This window comes from Urtica dioica, chromosome 11, assembly GCF_054948205.1.
Source record: "Urtica dioica subsp. dioica isolate 48M chromosome 11, U.dioica_male_clone48M_v1_H2, whole genome shotgun sequence".
NCBI classification, from domain to species: domain Eukaryota; kingdom Viridiplantae; phylum Streptophyta; class Magnoliopsida; order Rosales; family Urticaceae; genus Urtica; species Urtica dioica.
The window spans coordinates 22943261-22967971 of NC_142766.1; the positions used below are offsets into that span (position 1 = coordinate 22943261).

The 24711-nt window shown below is 36.3% G+C and overlaps 3 protein-coding genes and 1 pseudogene across 4 annotated transcripts; 2 read left to right on the forward strand and 2 right to left on the reverse strand.

Moving 5' to 3' along the window:
• Positions 1-2988: 2988 nt before the first annotated feature.
• LOC149382582 (exosome complex component RRP45B-like) lies at positions 2989-5784 on the reverse strand (annotated as a pseudogene). Its single transcript, XR_016293782.1, has 7 exons — positions 5438-5784; positions 4876-4972; positions 4629-4743; positions 4336-4461; positions 3861-4015; positions 3690-3745; positions 2989-3568 (listed from the first exon to the last, which is right to left on the reverse strand). The product of XR_016293782.1 is annotated as an exosome complex component RRP45B-like (transcript).
• A 2848-nt stretch (positions 5785-8632) lies between these two features.
• LOC149382583 (ABC transporter G family member 15-like) lies at positions 8633-14770 on the forward strand. Its single transcript, XM_089630673.1, has 8 exons — positions 8633-8944; positions 10601-10680; positions 11120-11581; positions 12171-12293; positions 12551-12682; positions 13026-13583; positions 13925-14032; positions 14115-14770. Exons 1-8 carry the CDS (start codon positions 8722-8724, stop codon positions 14472-14474), a joined length of 2046 nt encoding a protein of 681 aa, XP_089486799.1. The 5' UTR covers positions 8633-8721; the 3' UTR covers positions 14475-14770.
• A 3179-nt stretch (positions 14771-17949) lies between these two features.
• LOC149382584 (ABC transporter G family member 15-like) lies at positions 17950-20959 on the forward strand. Its single transcript, XM_089601114.1, has 9 exons — positions 17950-18152; positions 18228-18307; positions 18384-18845; positions 18931-19053; positions 19159-19290; positions 19370-19654; positions 19779-20051; positions 20143-20250; positions 20335-20959. The coding sequence occupies exons 1-9, from the start codon at positions 17987-17989 to the stop codon at positions 20692-20694; spliced, it is 1989 nt and encodes a 662-aa protein (XP_089457240.1). The 5' UTR covers positions 17950-17986; the 3' UTR covers positions 20695-20959.
• Positions 20960-21621: 662 nt separating this feature from the next.
• TRO (histone H3K4 methyltransferase TRAUCO) lies at positions 21622-23658 on the reverse strand. The gene is made up of 2 exons (XM_089601661.1): positions 22517-23658; positions 21622-22088 (listed from the first exon to the last, which is right to left on the reverse strand). Exons 1-2 carry the CDS (start codon positions 23529-23531, stop codon positions 21814-21816), a joined length of 1290 nt encoding a protein of 429 aa, XP_089457787.1. The 5' UTR covers positions 23532-23658; the 3' UTR covers positions 21622-21813.
• Between the last annotated feature and the right edge of the window lie 1053 nt (positions 23659-24711).

Here is a 24711-nt window from a genome sequence, read left to right on the forward strand (position 1 = left end):
TAACTAATGTCACAATAAAATTGGACGATGGATATGGGGAAGGAATGGCTGACGGGTGTGGGAAAACGACACAACACATTAAATAATAAGAAAATAATAAAATAGTGGGGACTTTAATTAAAACGTGTGACGTGTGGAATCTTTTTCGATCGGACCTGGTCGAACGGCTCAAAAGATTCTTGCTATTAATGCGATTTGTAAAAAGATTCCAATCCAATGGCTCAAAAGATTCATTTTCTAATTACTATACATGACTACACTTGTGATTTAATTTATTAGTGGCTGGCTACTATGACTTATCTGGGATTGATTTATTTTACATCAAATATTTTTTCAATTAAATTTAGATATACGTAGAGTGTAGTGAATCTTATCATTGGTATTTGTCGGATCGTAATCATGCAATTTTGTTTTCTTAGACTACACTAGATGGTTGGAAAGAATTACGAGTCCTATTAATTATTTGGGAGTTATGATGTGATGCTGAAAATCATTTACTCCAAAGAAAAAGAAGGAGAGGAATAATAGGTGTTTTCTGAGTCATGAGATTAAATAAACTCGAATAAAGGAGAACCAAAATAAAGAAAAGCAGAGGCATGATAATGAGCAAAACCTATTGGTGGTTTAGCTATTACCACGTCAGTTACTTATAAATCCTAAACTCTATAGTAGAGAGTAGAGACATGAAAAATGCAATAATATAGTGCAAAGATCCCCAACTAAATATGCCACTTAATTTTCTTTAGTTGGTTAATAAAAAAAATAGAGAAAATATAGAGATTTGTGAAATCTTAAAATTTTGGAAGTAAAATAATTTATGGGTCAAACGGCTATATAGCCAAATAAAACTTAAACTTTTGCAAAATATTCATAGTTTGTCAACTATAAGCAAACTAGTAAAAATAAGATTAATCTAGGTTGAATTAAATTTAATCCCAACGAACTATAAAGACATAATGTAAGGTTTATGACGGCTGGATTAAAATTAATCGAGCCAGGATTAAATTTAATGACAATCTGGAAATCGAGGATCTGAAGCAGAACCGAAACATCTCCTTCTTCGGCAACGCGATTCTTGCGTCCTCGACGCTCGCGATGTTCCCGATCGCTCCGACGGCGGCGGCGAAACCGGATCGCTGCGGGAGAAGACTCGACGGTCTTAGGGCGCCTTCTTCGAAGACGATTCTTCGAGCAGCGTCGTCGCCGGAGGCGGCGATGACGGAGACGGCGAGGGCGGCGAGATCGCGGAGGGAGTGGTGGTCGAGGAGGACGAAGCCGATTCCGCCGATGAGGACGAAGTCGATTCCCCCGGCGGCGAGAGTGAAGTCGATTCCGTCGATGAGGACGAAGCCAATTCAATCATCTGGTTAAAGTTTTTGAGAGATGACTATTTTATCAAACAAATGAAACTATGACTATTTCGCAAAAACAATAGTTTGAGATTGACTAGTTCATACCATTTTTCCATAATTTATTTGTTTTAGAGATATTGATACCAATAGTAGTATTTGACGGTCAATTATAAAAATCAACCAAAATGATCTATTACTAAATAAATGTAAAAATACTATAATATCCTTAATCAAACTTGTCAATTCTTCAATTTCATGAGGGGTTTCGTGACATATTTGTTACGAAATTCTCCACATCTGTCACAAAATGTGTTACATTCATTAAATGTATTACGATTTTTTTTACGTTAATTTAGCAATAAAATTGTCAATTTTTTTTTTATTTTTGGTTGATTTTTGATAATTGACAACCAAATAGTAATATTGATGTCAATATGACCTTTGTTTTACCTATTTTTGTTTTGATTTTTTATTTGTTAATTTTAATTGATTATTAATAATGACAATTTTGTCATATTTATTTCATCCATTTTAGTTAATGACTATTTTGTAATATACATCTAATCTTAACTACTTAGCAAAAGTTGATTTCAATTTAACTACTTATGTAGAGTACCTAAAAATTAATTGATAACCACTGTTATTGTTATATCCGAAAACATGCATTTCCCTCTAGTTTCTTTTCTTTTTTATTTTCCTTTTTATAAATAATAAAGGTAAAGCATCACGAGGAAGGAAAGCTTACACAAACCAAATTGCTCTGAAATCTATAGACTATAGATGTAAGAGAAAGTAGAAACCCAAAAAAATGACAAGTAGCTGAACTATTATATTCTATTGGGAAAATATCACATTTATACCCTGTGTTTTAGTGAAATGTCGAGTTTAACCCTCGGTTTTCAAAAATGTCGAGTTCATACCCTCTGTTTAACTAAAATGACGAAATTATACCCTGAAATGAATAACAGCGTCACAAATCTCCCTTTCATTGATATTAACTCTTATATAAGAAAAACCAAATCAAATCTAAATCAGTGCCCTAACTTCCAAATTCTCAATTTTGAAATAAAAATAGCCTTAAATTGAAATTAAATAATAAAACTCATACCTCTTAAGAAATGACTTCATTCCGTGTTCGAATTGTAACTCTAAATTCTGGATTCTCTGTTCGAATATGCGATTTTGATGACTATCAACTATCGATGTTTACCCATTTGCCTATTTCTGTGTTCTTCACGATTAAGAGACTGTTGTTTATTTTTTAGTTTTTAAATAAATTACATATGTGGCGCGAATGAATAAAGATAATTGATGTTTATATATACATATTATAGTCAACGTCAATGAAAAGTCAATAAAAAGAATATTCGTGACACTGTTGTCTATTTCAGGGTATAATTTCGTCATTTTAGTTAAACATGGGGTATAATTTCGTCATTTTAGTTAAACAGAGGGTATGAACTCGACATTTTTGAAAACCGAGGGTTAAACTCGACATTTCAATAAAACACAGGGTATAAATGTGTTATTTTCCCTATTCTATTCTATTTTATACCAACCCTTCAAGCATAGCAATCTCTTTTTGTCAGCTATTCAAAGAAAAAACATATCATAACTTTAAAATAGCGAACTCACACTAGAGCCTAAATTTAGTTTACACACAATTTTTCAGAAAAAGGAAGATAGGCTCGCTATCACAGCAGAATTAATTTTCTCAAAGTTTAATACAGTCCAAAACATCTGTATATTTCACAACAATTTGAGCAACACTGTACATTTATCCGGAAAACTGGTACAAGGCAAAATAACAATTTCTTTTTAATTCAACAAAAAATAACACAAAAATTGTCGAAGAATCATAAGCATCACTATCACAGCAGTAGTTAAGTTATCCAGACATGAGTAATGAGTTCAATAATCATCTTCAATCCTCCTAAGTTATATGAAGAAGATACTACTTGCTCTGTGTCGACAAAACTGGTCTCGAAGAAAATCTCGTTTAATTCGTCCCAGAAGAAGATTGCTTCTTTTTCCGTTTGCTCTTGGGCTTCACAGCGTCTTTCAGAGTTTTTTTCTCCATTGATTTGCAGCTCAACTTGAACTTCCTCAACAGGCAAAGATTCTTCGTCGACAGCTTCGGGAGAGTCCTCCAGATTGATTAAATTGGGTATTTCCTTTTTTCTTCTTTTGATGTTTCTTACTACTTATCGACGTTCCTGCGTGTTCACTTGAAAAGGTTACAAACAGTAACTCTAAAGCTACACTATATAGAGAGTGATAAATATAAGGAAAGTTTATCATATTTCTATTCTGTGAGAGATCAAGCACTCTAACCACCTGAAGCGAGGGAAGTTTTTAACAAATACGGATCCACGCTCTCTGAATAAGGATCCCTATAGAGAGTGAGAGAGATAGAAAAAATAAGCATATAAATATGAATTCGACACAAAATTAGAGTACATTTACAAAGGGTAAGAGTGAAAACATTTCAAGAACCTAGCGACGTACCAACTCGAGGCACCCCCAATTTGTAAAATTATTGGCACTTTCATTTCCTTTTTCTTTTGCTTTGATAATTTAGCTCCGTCCTCAACCATCGCAGGTTTATATGGAATGCCGTGCTTTGACAGAGCTTTCTCATCGGCTGATAAACTTTCTTCTTCCTATACATCTGAGTCAGCTCCATCAACGTTCATAGGTGTAGTAAATGAAGAATGTCGTTTGATCTTCTTTAAAAGCTAGATCTATGTTCAATGTCTCGACCTAATAGATTTGAATTGAGAAAGTAAACACGTAGGATCAAAATGAACCAATCTATCCACACAGATACACACATAAAAGGGGGAAAGTATTGAACATATGGAACATGACAGAAGTTCAAGATACGGTTCATTTTTTGCATTACAGATACACATCGCATTAGTTTTCGAATTTCAAATAGGAAACTTGCAACGGCTTTTAAGGAAACAAAAGTAAGACTCACCACTTTCTTAAGCTTCTCTGTGATATCACCGGCTTTCACAGATAATAACACTCTGCGAAACACATTGAGCGTCGCAGTCATTCGACCATCCATTACAGCCTCTTCGTGGTGAGTCGGATCAATCATCTGTCCAAAACAACCATCGAGTTAGACAAAAAAATGTCAAAACCAAACGTCTAAATATAATACACGTATGTAGATATCTATATATCTCTTTCCCGTGTCACAATCAAATCAATACATGGCAGAGTGAATTTATAATCCGACTAATATATACACATTAGATCACATACCTCTGGTGGATGAACAATCACTTCTTGACCATCTTCTCCTCCCAATGAGCACTCAGGTCTTCGGAATGTCATCAGAGCTGCTAAAGCCGCGACATTCGCAGCATCAACAAGATTACTATAAAAAGGAAAGAAGTAGAATTTGATCTCAACCTTTTGTCACTCAATATAAAGTTAATAGCTTTTGATATTAAAAAAAAAAAAAAAAAAAAAAACTGCGTAACAATGACATATGTTGAATTGGAATTACCCGCCATTATCGAGAATGTGGAGATCAATTCGAATCGCCCACGCAAACTTCCCTGGAAGAACACAAAGCAAATTCCATGTCAACAGCTCTGCTTTCCCTGGAAATTCAGAAGCCACAAACACAAACACAAACACACACATACGCATAATCACGTTAAACCCTATGTCATGACTAAAAGAAGAACACTCCTTTATGGGTATGTTTGGAACCCGGAAAATCTGTAGGTAAAAAATGAGAAATCATTGTATTTTCTTTGTGTTGTTTGGACCAGGAAAATTCGAGGGAAGTAAAATTTGAGGGAAGAATTTGATGGAAAGTGTATGAACAAAAATTGAGGTTTAATTTTACTTTAAAAGGTTATATATAATCCAAACAAAGTTACACAATTCTCCTCTCTATATCCCCGCAAAATATTCTCGACTTCCAACCACAAAAGAAAATTTCACTATCCCCTGACATTTTCTTCCCATTTCATTTTCCACGGTAAACTCTGGCTTTCAATACCAAACATAGCCTATGAGATTGAAAAGTACGAGAAGTAAATATGGATGGAGATTCAGACCTGAGGCCTCGGACGACGACGCGGCGGAGCTACACCGAGAACTCTCCTGGGCGGCCGGGCTCGAAGGAAGGGTCGGCCATGGGAGAGAACTCGGTGAAGACGGAGAGCGATCCTTCGTTTGGGCGGTCTCCGTAGGGCTGAGTGAGTTGGGCCGAGACGAAGCCCATGGCGTGAGTGTGGCCCAGCTAAACCTCCGCCGAGCCGTCGGACTAGCCGAAGTTGATGCTCAGGTTCCGGTACTCGTATGGCCGTCGACCGTCGATTCGGAGGTCGGAGAGAAGAGCCGTCTCGATGAACTTCCTCTCGTTCTCTGTCTGATGCCATTGATTTGCCAGTCTCGTCTTCATAAGAAGAAGAAAAAAAACGACATTAAGTATAAAAAACAGCGATGAGAAACGAAAACGACATTTATCACGAAACATCACAGAAACGACATTAAGTGTAAAAAAACAGTGATGAAAAACGAAAACGACATTTATCACGAAACATCACAGAAACGACATTAAGTGTTAAAAACGACATTAAGTGTAAAAAAACAGCGATGAAAAACGAAAACGACATTTATCACGAAACATCACAGAAACGACATTAAGTGTAAAAAACGACAATGAGAAACGAAAACGACATTTATCACGAAACATCACAGAAACGACATTAAGTGTAAAAACGACAACGGAAGGAAAAAAAAAGAGATTTCTACATAGATGCAATTCTATGTCTTATTCCAAATTTGTTTCATGTTAAGGTTATGTAAATGTGATAAGGGAAATTTACCATCACAAAAGAAGAGATAATTAATAATATTAATTGAAAAAAAACCATTAATCTCATAAAATACTATATGTCTATATTTTTCAAACTATAGAAAATTATCTTCCTAAATGTTTAAACTTTTTTTTTTATTTTTTTTATTTTTATTTTTATAGTTGGTTTCTTAAAATTAACATTGGATAATTGTGAAATTTATTATTTACCCAAGACCTACCACATGAATATCAAAGATTTATTTTTAGTAAATATCAATGAATTTTTTTTAATTATTAAGCTGTAATAATTAATGGGTACACTACTGATAGCCAAAAAAAAAGGGTTACTCGTGAACACTTCTTTGCAACCAGTCTAATTATAAATGTCTATTTTTGTTGTTGTAAAATTAGCTCATCGGTGACACAGAGAAACGGTTATTGAATTTTGGAGTTGCTTGTAATTAAGGATGGTTAATAACTCGGTGATATCAGTTTTTTTTTTTTTTCTTTTGTCATATCAAATATATCCACTTTGAAACGCTTCCGGTTATATATACCAAACTTTTGTCAAGTAGCTCAAAGTTCAAAGTCTTCAAACCATAACGGTATATATTAAAACAAAAGAGATAGCAACCCCACCAGTACATATGTTCATATAGTTCCCATTACAAAATATTTATTGTTTTGACAAAAAAAAGAAGAAAAAAAAGGGAATGGATGCAATTAATATTTATGAAAAGCTGTTTAATTTCAGTAATAGTTTGACTTTAACCGGTGACCGGCCATTGAAGAACGGACCATATCATTGAGCTGTATTTGGATGGTTATACTTATTTAGTCCTTACAGTAATATTGAACCACCTGTATTGAAATTTAATTATATCTCTTGGAAAATATGATAATCGTATCAGCTGAATCAAAGGACCTAAGTTGTAATTATGGAATAAAAATATAATACAACCCCACCTTACAGTTAAAAGATCGTTTTTTAAATATATTACAAAGGTCCCTATTACAAACTCATAACTTATTTTTTTGTCGTAAAAAATTTGGCGTGGAATTTATTTCTGTTGATCACGAAAACAGACCCATTACTTATAAAAATTATCAACGCACTTGTAACACTACATACATTTCTATGCTCCTCTACAATAAATTTAATCGTAGAAAGGGAAAATATCAAGAGTATCCCTCGTGTTTAATTGAAATACGATATTTATCCCCAACATTTCTAGGAATATCATATATATCTCTTCAGTTTAATATAAATGACATATACATACCTAAAAAATGTTATATTACAAATATCACAATTTTCGTCTATTTTTTACAAAAAATAATTTGAATTTTCAAAAATACCCTTAATGAAATAATTTTTATTTTCTATTCTATATACAAAAAATTAAATTAAAAAAATTTCTTAATAAAAAGTTGAGGATTTTTTTTTATGAAGAGATATTTTGATTTTTTTTAATAAAATAGTAAATAAATATTTATTCTATTACGGGTATTTTGGGGAGTTCAAATTATTTTTTTGTAAAAAAATAAACGAAAATGGTGATATTTGTAATATAACATTTTCTTAGGAGAGGTATATGTCATTTATATTAAACTAAATAGATATGTCTGATATTTCTAAAAATAGAGATGATAAAGCTCGCATTTCGATTAAACACGAGGGATATTATTGATATTTTCCCTTGTAGAAATTCAGCCGCACATTTTAAATAATCCATTAACTATCGAATTTTGTTTTTAACACCAAAACGGCAATGGAAGGAAAACCGAACATTTTCTTGTTCACATATACATGTGACAATTCAAACATTATGATCGTTTTAGGAAATAATAAACAGTAAAATGAAGTTGCGTACTTGGTACATTATTTAAGTATACTTATTTTTTTTCCCGGCCAGTCTCCATTAACTAGTTGGGAAAAAAAAAATCAAATGTAGTCGTACATACATTACAGTTTGTTCAGAAAGAAGTGTAACTATCATGGTAAAATACAAGGTTCGTGAATAGTTCATCACCTGGGTTTAGTAAATATTTGAAATATAAATAGGTGAAAAAAAAACAAACAGAGAGCAAAATAGAAACATTCGAAATTATATATCACTAAGCTCTGGATAGCATGTAACGCGTCCATTTCGCATTTATTTCAACGTTAGCTCTCCCAACCACCTTTTTTTTTACATGCATATCCCGATCTCTTCACAACGCGCTGACCAATAAATAACCCTTTATAAATATACATATTTCCTTTTTTTTTTATTTTTTTTTTCAGATTCACACTCAGAGCATTTAAAGTTGGTTGTTTGGTATCCGTTATTGAGGCCAAAAGTAAATGATAAGAAAAGAAATGAAATGGGCATGCATGTTATATCACCACCACCACCTGTCTGATTTTTATTTTTATTTTCTTTATTTATTGTTAGTACACACACACACAACATAGTACTACTAGTCTATTGAATCACCTCTTAGAAATAAAAAGAGAGAGAGAGAGAGTTTTAGAGAGAGAGAGAGAGAGAGAGAATGGAAATAGAGTCGTCGAGTTATCATAATAATGGTGGTGGTGAGGGTTTAGGAGGGGTTTCTTTGGTATGGGAAGATCTGTGCGTTGTGCTTCCGAACTTCAAAAATGGGCCGACAAAGAGGCTTCTTAATGGGCTCAAAGGATTCGCCGAGTCCGGTAAAATCACCGCCATTATGGGCCCATCTGGCTCCGGCAAATCCACTCTCCTTGATGCCTTGGCAGGTTATTCTCTTCTTTCTCTCACACCCTCTTTTATTTTTTTTTTCTTCCTATTATGGAGCATTTTTTATTTTTTTATTATTGGTTTATGGCATTCGTTCTATATTTGATCCTTGGAGATTCCTTGTCTTTTGGATGAATTTTTTTTTATATTTGTTTTAGGATTACATGGTGTGATTATAGGATTAGTTAGTTGTGTGATTATAGAAGTTAAGAAGGGTTTATGACGATGTGATTTTTAACTAGTGGTGTCGGTGATGAAATTTATTGTTTTTTTTGGAGGCTTCCCAATATATCTCGAACAAAGGCTCTCATCTAATTTCGTTGTCAAGGGCATTTGTTAGTTTTACATTTGATGCCCATAATAAATGGTAACTTACGTGTCAACTTGCATTTTTGGCATGAAGTCTTCAATTTCCTCCCACCTAACAATTTGGCATATGATATAGCTCATGCAAAATAAATTTGCCAATTACCTCTTGGGTAGTATTTGAGTTAGTAAAAACTAGATAGAATGTGTTGCTTTTTTTTTTTTAGTGAATTCATTATTGGTTTGATCTAAGAAGAATGATAAGTAGATATTACCAACTTATAGTGTGACGAGTAATAAGGTTAACTATATCCAACAGCTTTATGAAAATTCCCATTCATGTAGACTACCATCACTCATACTTTTCATTATTTATTTATTTAATATATTTTCTATTATTGTCGCACACGTCACGGCCTTGATCTAGAGGAAAAAAGCAATTTTTGTTCTTGTTTTCGACTACTGTAAAAAAGAAATTAAAAACATAAACCTTTAATCTAGAGTATATCTTCTATACCAAATTTTTTTGACAGAGTACATTTTAATGTTTCCAAAAAGGAAAAGAAAAGTATATGGACCACTTAGCAAGTATTTATAAAAATCACGGCCCCATTAGGTATTGTTATTGTACAGCTAAATGAGAAGCTCAGAAATTGAATTCTTAGGTTGTGTTTGGTAGTTAACTCAAAAAGTTTTTTTTCTAATTTTTGTAGTTGTATTGAAAAACTGTTTTGTAGTTGTTTTCAAAAAGTTGTTTGGTACAGTTTTCATTTTTGTTTTTGAGAAAGTGAAAAAACTGAAAAAAGTGTTTGGTATAGTTTTCATTTTTGTTTTTGAAAGAATGAAAATAGAAGATGAGGAGAAAGAGGAGAGAAGAGAATAAATTTTTTTTCAAAAACACCTTTTATTTGTTTTCAGTTTTCTTTACTTTTTTCCAAAACAACTTCAAAATTTTTTGAAATTTTTTTCCGAAAACACTTTACCAAACATGTTTTCAATTTTTGTTTTCAATTTTTTCAACTCAAAAACTAAAAAACACAGTTTTTTGAGTTGCTTACCAAACATGCCCTTAGATTTCCAATTTGCCGTCACAATGAAGAAATCGGCTTGTCCAATAAATGGAAAGTACACGTGGCATTACATTGGTTATTTATTTAAATTGGGGGGGTCAGCTCTCCACCAACTGCCTTAAACTCCCCTGCCCAATGGAACATGGCAAAATTAATAATCTGTTGGGTATCTATCAAAATTTATCATAATAAAAGAAATAATTTTTACCCTTAAAAGATCCCTTTTAAAAGAATTAGTAATTATAGTGCTAATTAAATAACTCGTATTTTATGACACAGGGAGGCTCTCAAGAAATGTCTTAATGACCGGGAACATTCTTTTCAACGGGAGCAAGAAAAGACTTGATTACGGAGCTATTGTAAGTTTCAAAATATTTAGCAATAATATTAATTAGCTTTATTATTTCTAAATAGTAACTAAACTATATAAGTTCCTAATTTTGTTTTTTAATAATGATTTAGAAAAAGCTTTATTATTTAGCAAAATACCAAGCTAATAAATAACTTGTTTTTAATTTTAAAAATATCATAAAAATAAAATACTACTCTCAAATAATTCAAAATTCAAAATTAACACGTTACCAAGTTGTAAATATATAGGTTTACATAGACATTGAATTTCCATATTAAATTATTTAGGAAAATGACCAAAATGCTTAATAAAAAAACAATAGGTTTGATTACTATCTTTCTAAACAAAAAAATCCCATAAACATAATAGCTCAAAAAATTATTTGTGAAAAACATATTTAATGAATATGATTTAACGATAGTAATTCTTTATGCAACGACAATCAGGCTTACGTGACGCAAGAGGACACGTTGCTGGGAACACTGAGCGTGAGAGAGACGATATCATACTCGGCGAACCTTCGGCTTCCGAGCAGCATGAGCAAAGCGGAGATAAGCTCGGTGGTGGAAGAGACGATCGTGGAGATGGGTCTCCACGACTGCGCCGACAGGGTGATCGGAAACTGGCATCTCCGGGGAGTGAGCGGCGGAGAGAAGAAGCGCGTGAGCATAGCCCTCGAGATCCTGACCCGACCCTGCGTCCTGTTCCTCGACGAGCCCACCAGCGGGCTCGACAGCGCGTCCGCGTTCTTCGTGGTTCAGACCCTAAGGAACGTGGCTCGAGACGGAAGGACCGTCGTCTCGTCCATCCACCAGCCCAGCAGCGAGGTCTTCGCGCTCTTCGACGAGCTTTACCTTCTCTCCAGCGGCGAGACCGTCTATTTCGGAGAGGCCAAGACCGCCGTCGAGGTATACGATTCTTTTCATATTATTCAAATAATACTCCAAATTTCATGCTCTCGAATCCAAGTGAGAGAGGATCATATATGGATGGGATTTCTATAGGACCCGTTTTGCTAACGGGGTTTATAACTACTTTAGCGGCTTGATCGGTTACTCGCGAGTCCCGATTACTCCATTTTCTTCTGTTAGCAACGTATAGCGGTGGAATTGGACCATTTTCTTCACATGACATACATTTTACTTTTTTTTAATCATGCTCTGAATTCTTCAGCGGAATTCTATGAACAAAAAATGTAACAGCTTAATTAATCCTTTTTTTTTATTTACTTAGATTGATATTAATTGACTAAAGCGGAGTTTATCTTTTCGACAAATGGCTGTGCATCTTTTTTCTTTCTCCCACATTTTTTTGTATAAGTATTCAAAGAATAATATTTTATATTTATATATTCACGAGAAGGATTCGTCTTTTGTTTTTATGTACAAAGTGTCTAATTAAAATAATCAAAATTTCACGTTTTCATTAAAATAGCCAAAAATATGGCCTTAAATAAATGACTCTAATATGTATATATATATATATTTTTTGGTGTAGTTCTTTGCGGAAGCTGGAGTTCCGTGTCCCATCAAAAGAAACCCGTCGGATCACTTCCTGCGCTGCATAAACAAAGACTTCGACAAGGTCGCCGCGACCATGAAAGGCTCCATAAAATTGCGAGTAAGTACTAATTAGGCCATTAATTATGAGCATGTTTTTCTTATTATCATTTGTTTAGCAAAAATAGTAGTTAAACTATCATGCTAGGGATATAGAGCTTTCGGGAAGGAAAAAAAAAAAACTTTTATTTATGGAATTGAGTCAAAACTAATATATTCACAATCTTCAGTGACTTTAATTTTGAAAAAAAAAAATACAATAAATTCTATTTTGACACAACAAAGCACAAATTAAAGCTGTTTTGTTTGTGTTGATAGGTAGTCCCACAGTCAGACCCTCTGATGGGCGTGGCGACCGCGGAGATCAGAGCGACGTTGATCGACAAGTACAAGAACTCGAAGCACGCCGCCAGGGCTAGAGCCAGAATCCAACAACTCTCCACCATCACTGTATGATATGATACGATACAATATGATATGATCTGATAATCCTAAATACAAATATATATAGGGTCTTTTAGCTATATATATAGTCATTTGACTTATAGCGTTTTGTATAATAGTCAACCTTTTGTAAATTTTCTGTAAATAGTCACCTCAACTTGTTTACGGCACTCAAAAAGACAAAAAAAAACCCAAAATATGTAGAAATGTTTTTGGACATTTTTATCTTTTTTAGTGCCGTAAATAAGTTGAGGTGACTATTTACAAATAATTTACAAAAGGTTGGCTATCTAGCAATTCTTAGACTTTCGGTGGCTTATTTGGCTAATTTTTTTTAATATATATATAGGAGGGAGAGAGGTTTGAGGGGAAAGTAGGAAGCCAGGCGAGCTGGTGGAAGCAACTGGTGACGCTGGTGAGGAGGTCGTCGGTGAACATGTCTCGAGACGTCGGATATTACTGGCTCAGGATCATAATCTACATCGTTGTCTCCATCTGCGTTGGGACCATCTACTTCGACGTCGGCAACAGCTACACCGCCATCTTCGCGAGGGCGGCATGCGCCGCCTTCATCACCGGATTCATGACCTTCATGTCCATCGGAGGCTTCCCTTCCTTCGTCGAGGAGATGAAGGTCTTCTACAAGGAGAGGCTCAACGGCTACTACGGCGTCTCAGTCTTCATTCTCTCCAACTTCATATCCTCTTTCCCCTTCCTCGTCGCCATCACCCTCGTCACCGGGACCATCACTTACTTCACCGTCAAGTTTCGCACCGAGTTCGACCACTACGTCTTCTTCTGCCTCAACATCTTCGCCTCCATCTGCGTCATCGAGAGCCTCATGATGGTCGTCGCTTCCCTCGTCCCCAACTTCCTCATGGGGATCATCGTCGGAGCCGGGATCATGGTCAGTCATTTTTATAAGGGTTATTAAGTTATATAGCCATACGGTTATAGTGAATTGAGATATAGTCCACATTTAGTTAATTTCTTGTAAATAGCCAAGTGGACTTATTAACAGATTAGTAAAACACTTATTTAACACAGCCAAACATGTAAAAAAAAAATAGGTAGTTAATAGGCTGTCACGTATGCAAGTTGGCTATTTACAAAATATTTACCAAAGATTGACTAATTTACAATTTATATAGTTTAGGTGGCTTACGTAACCAATTTTTTGTTTTTATAATCAAATTTTTTCCGATATAATCGAAGAAACTAATTAAATCCATAATTTGTGATTTACAGGGGATTTTGATGATGACCTCCGGATTCTTCCGTTTATTGCCTGATCTCCCGAAGCCTGTCTGGCGATACCCGATTTCCTACCTCAGTTACGGCTCATGGGGAATTCAGGTAAATTTTTTATTTTTTATTTCTTGGAATTTGCTTGGGTCACAAGAAATGTGGATCTAAGCCGTAAATGTTGGTGTCACAGGGCGGTCTGAAGAACGACCTGATTGGTCTAGAGTTCGAGCCGTTGTGGCCGGGGCAACCAAAGCTGAGCGGAGAGTTCATCATAGAGAACATGTACGGGATTCCGCTGGATCACTCGAAGTGGTGGGACTTGGCGGCGATCGTGGCGATCCTCATTCTCTACCGCGTGCTCTTCTTCGTGATCCTCAAGTTCAAAGAGCGAGCCTCGCCGCTCTTCCAAACTCTGTACGCCAAACGAGCCTTGAGCCGCCTCAACAAGAGGGCTTCCTTCAGGAAAAAGCCCAGTTTCTCTTCAAGAAGACACACCTCTCTCCACTCTCTCTCCTCTCAAGAGGGTCTCAGCTCTCCCATGCCTCAATAGAAACCCAAAACCATTGCGTTATTGCTGTTTCCGAGCCACGTTATGGTGAAATAAGAACGAGAGTGAGGTCAAAATTTTTAGTATTTAGTATGTTTTCACTGATTAATTTGTCCCCCTGCAATTTTTTTTTATATATATATATATTTTTTATAAATATACATGAAGTGAAGTGGTAATTACCTGAGTAATGACATTGTTGTTATTGTTTGTTACTTGGGGGAAAATTCCCAATATAATTTGTACTGATGTTTATTCCAAACTTGTAAAGTATAAATCCATGTAGTGTGTTTTCTTTACCATGTTGCTACTTGCTTTGCTCATCAAAATCAGGTTTATTACTATTATATGGTTTTTATTTTATCATATTATTGTTAAATATTCTTTCTATCTAGCCGGAAAAGACTAATTCAGCCATGTCATGCCATCCATAATACACAAAGATCGAAAGAACTCATGGATTAGAGATTATTGTTGACGTGACAATCACTTAAGAAAATCTCAAGTTTTCATAAATAAAAGCTTGATTTTGAGTCTTAAACTTCTGTTACGAGTCCGGTTTGTTCAAGAAGATAGAAAAAAGTTAATTTACTGGAATTATTTGATATGAAATGAGCAGCAGCATAATATTAGTAATGATAATAATAAGAATGCTACTACTGATTTGTGAAATAAGAATACAATAGATGAGCAGCCTGAAAGAGTAAAAGAGGGAAGGTTACATAAAAATCAATAATAACTAGTCATACGCAAAGAAAATCAATAATATTTTTTCAGCCGTAGATCTCAATATTTATAGACTGGTGATTATCTGCGAGCTCCGCGTCCTTCGGTGGACATCTACACGTTGATTTGATCTCTTCCACTCAGCTCGTGACACGTGTGGTCTTCTCTTCGGAGGAACAGGAACAATTGCGGAAGAAAGTTTGAGGTCGCTTATTAAATGAGACCAAACTTGTAATTTGCGGAAAAGTCCCGATATAATTTGTACTGATTTTAATTCCAAACTTGTAAAGTATAATGTGTTTTCTAGCATGTTGCTACTTGCTCTGCTCAACAAAATCAGGTTTATTAGTATTATATAGTTTTCTTTATTGTTATTATTATTTTGGAAAGTAAATTGTTAATTATTAGACACTATTCTTCAAAGTTGGATAAACTTGCGACAGTTAGTGTCTACTGATTATAAACAACACTAAATGTTCAAACGACAACCAAACAATATGAAAACGACAGTCACTGATTTTAATTCCTGGAATAACTCTCACTTAACAAGTGAATTTCGCCTCTTTTCGTTTCCAAAGATTTATTTAATTTAATTTTTTTTTAAAGAACAAATAATTTCTTTCTTTCAAATAGTTTCTTAGCATGATAGAATTTCACCATTCTTTCTATTTTTGCCAACCTAATTCGATATAATAAATGCATGCAAAATAAATAACTCGCATGAAAATGGAACCTGTTATATCTGCAGCCCATTACTCTGCCACCAAATTAAATTAAACCGTCTTCCTCAGCAGCATTAATTATTTTTTAAGAATAAAAAAATGAATATTATTAAAAATTATTTTTAAAGGCTTTACATTAATTGCAATTTTCAGCCAAAGAGGAAGGTGGTCAAAGTCAAACCAGCAAAATATCAGGCATGGCCAAAACTGGCGGACCCAGAACTTCAAATAAGAAGGGGCAAAACTGAAATAAAAACTTTAGGGAGGGCATATTATAAGAAAAGATATTGTAATTTTGGATAAAACTGAATTTTTTGTAAAAATCCGCCCACAAACACAATCACGTGGCTCTTACAGTTCGACGTGAAAATGAGAAAAATAAATTGATATATATCGTACGGATGTTGATACCTAGAACGTTACGTAGTATTCGATAAAAATAAAAAAAAAAAAAATAAAAAAAAAAAATTAAAACCGTAACGTAATACTAACATCGCAAAGCATGCAATTTTACTACAAATGTTTGATAATTTAGCTTAACAAAGAAGTCTTAGTTTTTTTTTAAGTAACATAGTAGTCTAAATTAAGATGGTAATTAAATATATGTGATACAAGAACATAAAATTTCAAAGAAATATGTTCTGTAGTTTTTTTTCGCAGATCTATTTCTACCTTCATGTGAGTTTCCGAGCAGATTTTTTTAATGCAACACATAGAAGAACGACGTACAATCAAAATAAGTAAATATGAATAAATGAAAATATATATATCCGGCATTTTAAAACTGTATTATAAATTATATTAATTTAAATATACATGGTGTGGGCAGAGATTTCATAAGGAAGGAGGATAAAAGATTATTAATTATAATGTATACCGAAGAAGAAAATGTCAGTAAGTTGGTGAGTCTGCTAAAGAGAAGACCATAATGTTTCAGAATGTGGATGTATAATATTGGTAGTTGTGATTATCATGACACTACAAGAGGGTCATATAAGTCCTTTTTTAAATCCATTCTTACTTGAAATATCAATATGCCACTCTCTCCTTTTAATAATCTACATATCTTATTAAATGAAAATTTTACACCTTCTCATTTTACTCTTTTTTAGAATTTTATGCTCCTTTGGTGGGTTTGTTGACTACATTTTACTTTTACCATCCACGTGAATTATAAACCTTACCACAGAGAAGTAACAGTGTCAAAATGTTGAGACAGAGGAAAAAAAAAAGGTGACGCTCAAAATAATACTACCAAGAAATTTTCATTCAGAATTTTTTTGGACGTGTTTGGTTTAGTTAGTGTAGTTTGTTGTACTTGCTTGGTTTGTTTAAGGGATTCATGCGATAAAATAAGCAATGGTTATGGAAATATCAATATGTATTTAGCATACAAAACGAATCTAGCCGAAAAGGCCTGAGAAAGTGTCAAATCTTTTGGATAAAAATATCAATGTGTTTTACCAAGTCCTCGTAACTGTAGTTATATATTTACTTGCATCAAAATGGATGCAAAAAAATGTTGAGCAAGTACAACGGCCATAAACAACCAAAACAAAACATACCAATCGAGCTGTTTCATTAATATCTCATCAAAGCGAAAACACAATAAATTTAAAAAGAACATCTCTTTGCACACTATTGTCTTCTCTTCTTCATAGGGTTGGGTTGGTGAGACTATTTACTTCACATGTTACACCAGTAATAAAAACAACAAAACTTAACATTACTCTTTTACCAGACTTCCTTAATAACCACTAACCGAAAGCTGGCACACTCTCAGTAAATGATCATCAAACTTGTTAAAACCTAGTTATATCATATCACCTTTTTTTCTTCTTCTCTTCTCTTACATATATCCAACACGTAGTTTGTTGAGTATATTTACTAGCTCATGGCCATATTTTGGTCATTGTTCGACCATTTGTGAAAAACACACACCATTGTCTCTTGCGGTTGAAAAGCGAGGCCATGGAAATAGAGTTCCAAAGCGGCGAGGCTGAGACTGAGACTGAGAGCACCGATGCGGATTCACCGAGAAGAGCCAGAGAAGACAAAACATCATCAATGTACTTGGTGTGGGAAGAACTGAGCGTTGTTCTTCCAAGCTTCGGGAACGGAAGGACAAAGAGGCTTCTCGACGGGCTTACCGGGTTCGCCGAGCCGGGTCGGATCATGGCCATCATGGGTCCTTCCGGGTCTGGAAAATCAACTCTTCTCGACTCTCTGGCCGGTAAAAAAAAAAAAAAAAAAAGCCTCTTGCTTAGCTTGTTCAGGTATATCTCATAATGCTGTTTTTTTTTTGCAGGTAGACTTTCGGGAAATGCTATTCTCACCGGGAATGTTCTTCTTAATGGGAAGAGAAAGAGACTAGACTACGGTGTTGCTGTAAGTAACATGTAACGAATCCGATAAACATTTGTCGAAGCAATGAATTTGAACATTAGTTCAACACTGTGTTCAGGCCTATGTGACTCAAGACGACTTGCTGTTGGGGACACTATCTGTGAGAGAGACCATAACATACTCGGCTCTGCTGAGGCTTCCTTCGTCTCTGTCGAAGGAGGAGATAGACCGGACCGTCGAGGCGACCATCGTGGAGATGGGTCTCCAAGATTGCGCCGACGGGATCGTCGGAAACTGGCACATGAGAGGCCTGAGCGGCGGCGAGAAGAAGAGGCTGAGCATAGCGCTCGAAATCCTGACGAGGCCTCGCCTATTGTTCCTCGACGAGCCGACGAGCGGCCTCGACAGCGCCTCCGCTTTCTTCGTGATGCAGACTCTCCGGAACATCGCCGGGGACGGAAGGACCGTCATATCTTCGATTCACCAGCCCAGCAGTGAAGTGTTCGCGCTCTTCGATGATCTCTTCTTGCTCTCCGGTGGCCGAGCTGCTTATTTTGGCCCCGCAAAGAAGGCTGTTCAGGTTAAAAAAAAAAAAAAAAAAAAAATTGCATATTCAAAACATGAGGCATTAGTGATTCTGAAGTTCACGTTCGTAATGTTTGCAGTTTTTCGCCAGAGCTGGATTTCCGTGTCCGAGTAGAAGAAACCCTTCGGACCATTTTCTTCGCTGCATCAATTCCGGTTTTGACCAAGTGACGTCTACTCTGATGGACTCTCGCAGAATCAATGTAGGTTTTTTTTCCTTCCTTTTCATTATTATTATTATTATCTATTACTACTCGTACGATTCAATGGGACACGGGACACTAAATAACACGTATCTCATGTTTCAGGTAACGGAAGTGTCTTCAGATCCATTAATGAGCGTACCGATCGCGAAAATCAAAGCCGTTCTAGTCGACAAGTACGGATGCTCCGAGTACGCAATGAGAGCTAGAGAACGGATTCGAGAAATCATGTCCCTTGTAAGCAGATGTGAATAATTTCTTAAGCAAACATTGTTAGCCGTAAAAAAAAGTTATATCTTATTTTGTTGCGTTGCAGGAAGGGCTTACAACAGAGAGAAGACACGGAAGCCAAGCGAAATGGTGGAATCAGCTCTCAGTGTTGATCTGTAGATCTCTCAAGAACATGAGCAGAGATGTCGGGTATTACTGGGTCAGAATCGCAGTCTACGTCGCGCTCTCTCTCTGCGTCGGATCCATATTTTTCGACGTCGGAACGAGTTCCACAGCGATTTTGGCACGCGGCGCCTGTGGCGGCTTCATAGCCGGCTTCATGACTTTCATGTCCATCGGAGGCTTCCCGTCTTTCCTTGAAGAGTTGAAGGTGAAAGAAACATGGTCCATGACTTTTTTTTTTTTTTACTTTGACTGGTGTTTTTTTTTTTTTGGGATTAAACAGACACCGAAACTAATCTTGGTAACTTTTCTCTTGCTTTGTAAAAAAACAGATATTTTACAAGGAAAGACTAAATGGACACTACGGAGTTGGAGTTTATGTTCTGTCCAATTTCATTTCCTCTTTCCCGTTCCTGGCTCTGATGTCGATGTTTACTTCGACTATAGTCTATTTCATGGTAAAATTCAGGCCAGAGCTCTCGTGTTACGTCTACTTTAGCCTCGACCTCCTTGGCTGCATCGCAACTGTAGAGAGTGCCATGATGGTTGTCGCTTCTCTTGTTCCGAATTTCTTGATGGGTGTCACAATCGGCGCTGGATATCTGGTAACAAAATCACAATCTCGAACTATTATGCAAAAAAAAAAGACTTTGCAAAGATGAGAAAACAAGGGTTGACTTCTTTCTGCTTATGCAGGCAATCATGATGATGACTTGTGGGTTTTTCCGATCACTGCCTGATCTTCCCAAACCGATATGGAGATACCCGATTTCATACCTCAACTATGGCACTTGGGGATTGCAGGTATGGAGAATCGTGCCTAGGAAAGACTTGCTAAATCTACTTAGAAACTCGCTGATAGTTTTTTTTTTTTTTCCCCCTCTAAAGGGAGCGTACAAGAACGACATGATCGGGCTTGAATTTGAATCCTTCATGGGCGATGGCACGATGATGAAAGGCGAAGATGTCCTCAAAACCATGCTCGGCGTTTCGTTGGACCATTCGAAGTGGTGGGACCTAGTGGCCATCGCTTGCCTGCTCGTCTCCTTTAGGCTCATCTTCTTCGCCATTCTCAAGTTTAAGGAGAGAGCTTCTCCGTATGTTCGGACACTTTACACAAAGAGAACTCTCAAGCACCTAAAGAAGCGTCCTTCGTTCAGAAAAACCGCAACTTTTCCAACCACGAGGCAGCAGAGTTTGCATCCACTGTCTGCTCAAGAGGGTCTCAATTCTCCTCTACACTATTAGTTTAAACAATCATATAATACTACAAAGAAGTGTTTTTCTTGTTTTTTTTTTTTTGGGAACTTGATAAGGTTTATAAATGTACGTGTGATTCAACAAGAGGTGATATTAAGTAAAGACCAAGTCCTATAATGCAGTACAAAAGAGGAAAGAAAACATAAAAACTAAATTCGTCGACCTTGATTTTTTATTGTAAAACATTAATGTTCTTGGGCCTCGACAGTGACAACAGCTAGTTTCAAGAGGCAATGGACATGGCCTACCTTAAATCAGTTGAATTTATCATCATCACACCAGTTAAAAAACGTGTCCAAATTGTACGGGGACAGCGGGGTTCCCACATGATTGTAAATCTGAGTTACTAATCAAGAAAAGAAAAAAAAAAGTTTTTCGTATAACAAATTTATATTATAATGAAGCAACACTATCTTCTTCCTGATATCAAGTGTCCCTTCATAAAACATCAGCACACACATGTGACTCAATAAGAAATGTTTACCATCAGAGAATTATCAGTTGCAACTGTCCAATCTCGACAACAAGCTTATCTGTTCCTTGATTGGGTGTCAAACTTCCTGTAGACCAAAAGAAATATCTTGGACAACAAGTTACCACTGGCGAGGTTACTCTCTGTAGACAGAAAAACAGTAATCAAATTGGAGATATGTTAGTAATTGGGAGATATTCCCTACTTTTCCATCACAAGTTACACACGTGTGATGGATGACAACCTGTTTTGATTCACAAGGTTAAATTTTACAAGCATACAGCAGAAAATCATGGTAAAATTCACGGTCCTTTTAATAGCTGGAAACTTGAAGTTGATCAGAAAAGATACCAGACATTGTGTTCCATAATTAGGTGCATGAAACCAATTGGTCAATATATTTGCAATCACAAAGATGATGAACTAACACGAACCCAAAGAAGTAGAAATAATGAGCTCCTGTAACAGCTTGACATTCATGGTTCTTCTCTCCTCTACATATTGTCAAGGATTACATCTCGCCAATTAATTCACAAGTTAATGTCACTCCGTGATTAAATTAAAAGAATGAAACTAAGATACATCTCATGACACAAAAAAAGAAAATAAAAGAAAAGAAAGGGTCGAGTGTTCCTTCACGCAGGCAAAGGTTTCTTTTCATTGGACTCTCCATTCTCGGTTTGGGTGTCAAACCCATGATACGGAACGTCGATCATGGGGATCGGTAATGGACGTCCCTCAAAGTCTTCAGGAAAAAAGTCAAAGTCGGGCCCAAAGTTGAACTTGACAACACAATTCGGTTGATTGGGAAGAGTATACATCGACGCAGCAGGATAGTAGCGACCACCGTGTAAATCCTTAAAAGCAATTCCTTGACATACTCCGTTTTTGAAAAAAGATATCTCACTTCCTGAAAACAAAATGATACAAACTACTCTTCACTCTATGATCCATCGGGAAAAAAAATATTCTAAGGATACACCACAATAGCTAAAAGGTGAGAGCAACTGTGGAAACAGAAAGATAAGCTTTTGGGATTTATGTTTCAAGTGAAGTCCAAACCTTGAAACACATTCTAAGTCATTATTTACACTAGCTAAGCATAACAGAGGCTTAGTAAAGATCTCTGATAGTTGGTCTCTGTGTCTAGCTTGAGCGTTTCGATGATTTCACTCTTGCCCTCTACTCATAAATATGTAAGTAACCAAATTTTTTTGGCTAATAAATATGTAAATCGATGATTTCGTAAACACATCCTTAACGCAATGTTATTACTCCTATTCCAACAAGAGAGAACTTATTAGAAGCTCAGTGAGAAGAAGGAAAAAAAAGACTCACCAGGCACTACTTTGGGAGGACCGTCCTTGGAATCGGCGGCACAGGCGTAGCGTTGACCCTTGAACACCACCAAGCGCGGGTCTTTGGGAGCGAAAGCGGCTCCGCCGGGCAAATTGATGTAAAACCCGATCACATCGCCTTCTTTGTACCCTTCTTCGCCGTACTTCTCCCTCAGAGCCTTGTGGACTTTGGTTCCGTCAACGTCTCTGTACCCGAAGCTGTTTCCGTCGTAGCCGACCGGAGCCTGCAAATCGGCCTTCTCCGTCGACCACCCGAGCCTCGTGTGGCCGGTCTCTCCCAAAGCCACGACCTTAATCTCGAAATACCAAGCTCCTTCGACCACGCCTCTCGTGGCTCTCACCATTCTGTAGCCCTTGGTGCTGCCGGCGCTGAGCCGGTCCTCGCCGAGCTCGACCTTCTCCGCCTTGTACACCTTCGAGAGGCAGATCTTCGTCTCCGGCGAGTCGTCGGTCTTGTCGGGGAACCTGGCCACCGGAGCGATCAGAACGGTGTCCTCCGCCGCCGCGGCCGTGGCCGCATTGTTGTTCGCCGATTTGCTCTTCTTCTTCCCCTTCCTAGTCGACTTCGTGACCCAAACGTTGTTGTTCTTCTTCTTCGATTTCTTCGAGTTCGACGCAGCGGCGATCGGCGTAGGCGTGGTCTCCGCGGCGGAGATTTCTGCTCCGCTGCTTCCTAAGACGGTCGGATTCTGCTCGGTCAGGGACGAGAGTTGTTTCTGCTTCTTCGGAGGCGGATCGTCCTCGTCGTCGTCCTCATCGGCCTCGGCTTCGGCTTCGGCGTCGTTGTCCGGGGACTTGACGGATTCGGAGAGGTCGTCGGAGGCTTCTTCGGGTTCTGGTTTGGCGGTGCCGTTTTGGTGCTCCGTCGTCGGAGATTCCGGCGACGTAATGGCGATATCCTCGGTGGCAGCGTCGTCGATGGCGGGAGGAGGGACTGTGGTTGGCTGCTCGTCTTCTTCGTCGTCGTCTCTGTAAGCTGCTTGAAGAGTGTCCATGGCGTGAAGGGAATTAGGGTTTTGTTAGGGTTTGAGCGTGAATAGAATCGCCATGGAAACAAAAATTGGTCAAGAAAAGAGTGGGAATTTCCGTTGCTTTCCTTTGGCTTTTAGAAGAAATTACATCTGCCTTCAAAAAAAAAAAAAAAAAAAAAAAAGAAGAAATTACATCTATTCTAAAAATAAATATAAAAATAATAAAACTTACATTTACCACCGTTTTCAACTTTACTTCTAATATTATATTTTTGATCGATTTAATTTCAAGAACACCGTTTTCAGATGTTTCATTTATTATTTTTACAACAATTTAGGTTAACTTTGAATTAAAAACTATAAGAAATTGAAAATATAAAGGAAAAAAAAACGACTCTTAAATGGGGGCAGGAATCATCACACATATGCGCGTAAAATGATAAGAGTATGTTTTAAATATTGTTTTAACAAATAAGTGTATTTTTTTTTAAACGAATAAATAATACAATATAGTGGAATTAGATGGATTACTTTGTTGTCATAAAATACCTTATTTAATGTGTGTGTTTTTATGGTGCCCATTTTTGTCTAAAAAATAGTAATTTCTATCTAAAAAAATAACTTAAAGATCATTTTTATCTTAATATTAATATTTAACTTGTGAGATAGTTCGATAATATTTCAAATGCTTGATATTTAAGAAATTATGTGTCCATTTCAAGATATAATCATTTTAATAAAGATCAAGTGAGATAGTTTGAGTGCTTAGTACTTCCATCCACACTAATTTTAAGTGGCGGGTTTGAAAAAAAAATAAAAAATCAATCCTAAAAAAATAATTTTTAATCAACTTTTAAAAACATTGATGCCTATAAAATGGTGTTCCAATTTGACATCATTGGTGCTCCAATTTAGTTGTCCTCTTTTCTTTTTAGCTCATCAATGTGATTTTTTACGTCTTTTTAACACGATGTGTTATCATTCGATTATAATTTTAAATTTTGTACAAATTGTAGTCTTACATTACTTTTATATAAGAAGTTTGCTATATGTATTTTTTTTTTTTAGTATTATACGTGTATCATTATGAAGATCCTCGAGCTACCTTGCAAATAAAAATTACCAGCGCACATTTATTCCCATCATTAAAAAAAATCGTCGACCAAATTAGGTGTTTCTATCTTCCATCATATTTGGTGCGAGA

Coding starts and splice junctions, on each gene's coding strand:
- LOC149382583 (XM_089630673.1), top strand. CDS start 8,722: ATGGAAATAGAGTCGTCGAGTTATCATAATAATGGTGGTGGTGAGGGT. Junction 13,584..13,924: donor TCGTCGGAGCCGGGATCATG/GTCAGTCATTTT, acceptor TGTGATTTACAG/GGGATTTTGATGATGACCTC. Junction 14,033..14,114: donor ACGGCTCATGGGGAATTCAG/GTAAATTTTTTA, acceptor TTGGTGTCACAG/GGCGGTCTGAAGAACGACCT.
- LOC149382584 (XM_089601114.1), top strand. CDS start 17,987: ATGTACTTGGTGTGGGAAGAACTGAGCGTTGTTCTTCCAAGCTTCGGG. Junction 18,153..18,227: donor TCTTCTCGACTCTCTGGCCG/GTAAAAAAAAAA, acceptor TTTTTTTTGCAG/GTAGACTTTCGGGAAATGCT. Junction 19,054..19,158: donor TGGACTCTCGCAGAATCAAT/GTAGGTTTTTTT, acceptor CTCATGTTTCAG/GTAACGGAAGTGTCTTCAGA.
- TRO (XM_089601661.1), bottom strand. CDS start 23,531: ATGGACACTCTTCAAGCAGCTTACAGAGACGACGACGAAGAAGACGAG. Junction 22,089..22,516: donor TCCTCCCAAAGTAGTGCCTG/GTGAGTCTTTTT, acceptor TTTTGTTTTCAG/GAAGTGAGATATCTTTTTTC.